Source organism: Perkinsus marinus (assembly GCF_000006405.1).
Source record: "Perkinsus marinus ATCC 50983 genomic scaffold scf_1104296964878, whole genome shotgun sequence".
NCBI lineage: Eukaryota > Perkinsozoa > Perkinsida > Perkinsidae > Perkinsus > Perkinsus marinus.
In genome coordinates, this window is record NW_003204527.1 from 1 (window position 1) to 1,157 (window position 1,157).

The following is a 1,157-nucleotide window of genomic DNA, read 5'->3' on the forward strand; positions in this document are numbered from 1 at the left end:
TTATGAGAGTAGCTCAATGCTTGAGGGAAGTGATAACATGTTCATTCTCAGTTAATATTTATCTGATGACTTGCGAAAGTGAACGTCCGAGAAGAGAAGCCCTCCTTCCGTAGCGCATCAGACTTTTCTTCAGATGGGCCATGCCCTGACATACAATGCTGCATGACCGATTCACAGCCTCGGCCTTGAGATGAGCCTGATCAGAGATGGGAGCATCGTCACCTCCACCAATTATGGCAAGCACACATCCCGCCTTAACACCATAGACTTGAGCCAGACTGAATAGCATGGCAACTTCCATCTCGGAGGCCAAACATCCGAGATCCTCCAGCACCTCCATATAGCGTTTGTGTTCAGGAGCGTAGGGACCGAACTTGAACTCTCTAGCCATAAGAGAATCCTTAGTGTGGACCGGTCCAGCATCATACACCCACTGAGCACCTTCCTGGAGCTCATCATCCTCTGTTTCAAGTTGGCGCTGTGCAGCTGCGCACATCGCGGTGACTACTGTAGCCGATCCGAGAGCAGGGTACTCGAGAGGCATATAGTGTCGGGTGGTACCCTCGTCACGAACAGCACCAGTCGCGATAACAATATCACCGATGCCAAGGGTCTTCTGCATAGCACCAGCGGTACCCACTCTAACGAGGACCTTTGCACCCAACTTGATCATCTCAGTAGCGACGATATCAACACTCGGAGCGCCCATACCGGTAGATATGACACCGATATCAACAACAGTTCCATCAGGGGCATCGTACTTGCCTATGTAACCATCATGACCCCGAGGAGAGAAGATCACTTCGCAGTCCTGAAGGAAAGTCTCCGCGATCTGCTTGGCGCGGTCACGTGATCCAGGGAGGATCCAGAAACGACCGAGGCTGCCATTGCCGTGGCAATGCTCTTGCGTGACTGTCACATGCATGGGTTTGAAGTTTGGATCGGTCATGGTGGAGTAATAGTGGTCAAGCTAACCAAATATTGTCGCAGAACCCATGAAATCCGCGGCCCATATGTTTAATGTTGCGGCAGAGTCGCGAGACAACCTCAAGACAGCAGCTCACGGGGTTCCCTGGACCAGGTGCTCTGAGTCTCCGGGTTGAGACGTTCTGGTAAAGGAGACGGGACTGGACGGGAGACCTTGGGGAGGCGTCTCG

General features: G+C 52.5%; 1 protein-coding gene across 1 annotated transcript; it reads right to left on the reverse strand.

The window, feature by feature from the left end:
* Window positions 1-58: 58 nt before the first annotated feature.
* Window positions 59-949, reverse strand: Pmar_PMAR012313 (Uridine phosphorylase, putative; the record flags this gene model as incomplete). The annotated part of the gene is made up of 1 exon (XM_002769779.1): window positions 59-949. One exon carries the CDS (start codon window positions 947-949, stop codon window positions 59-61), a length of 891 nt encoding a protein of 296 aa, XP_002769825.1.
* Window positions 950-1,157: the final 208 nt, after the last annotated feature.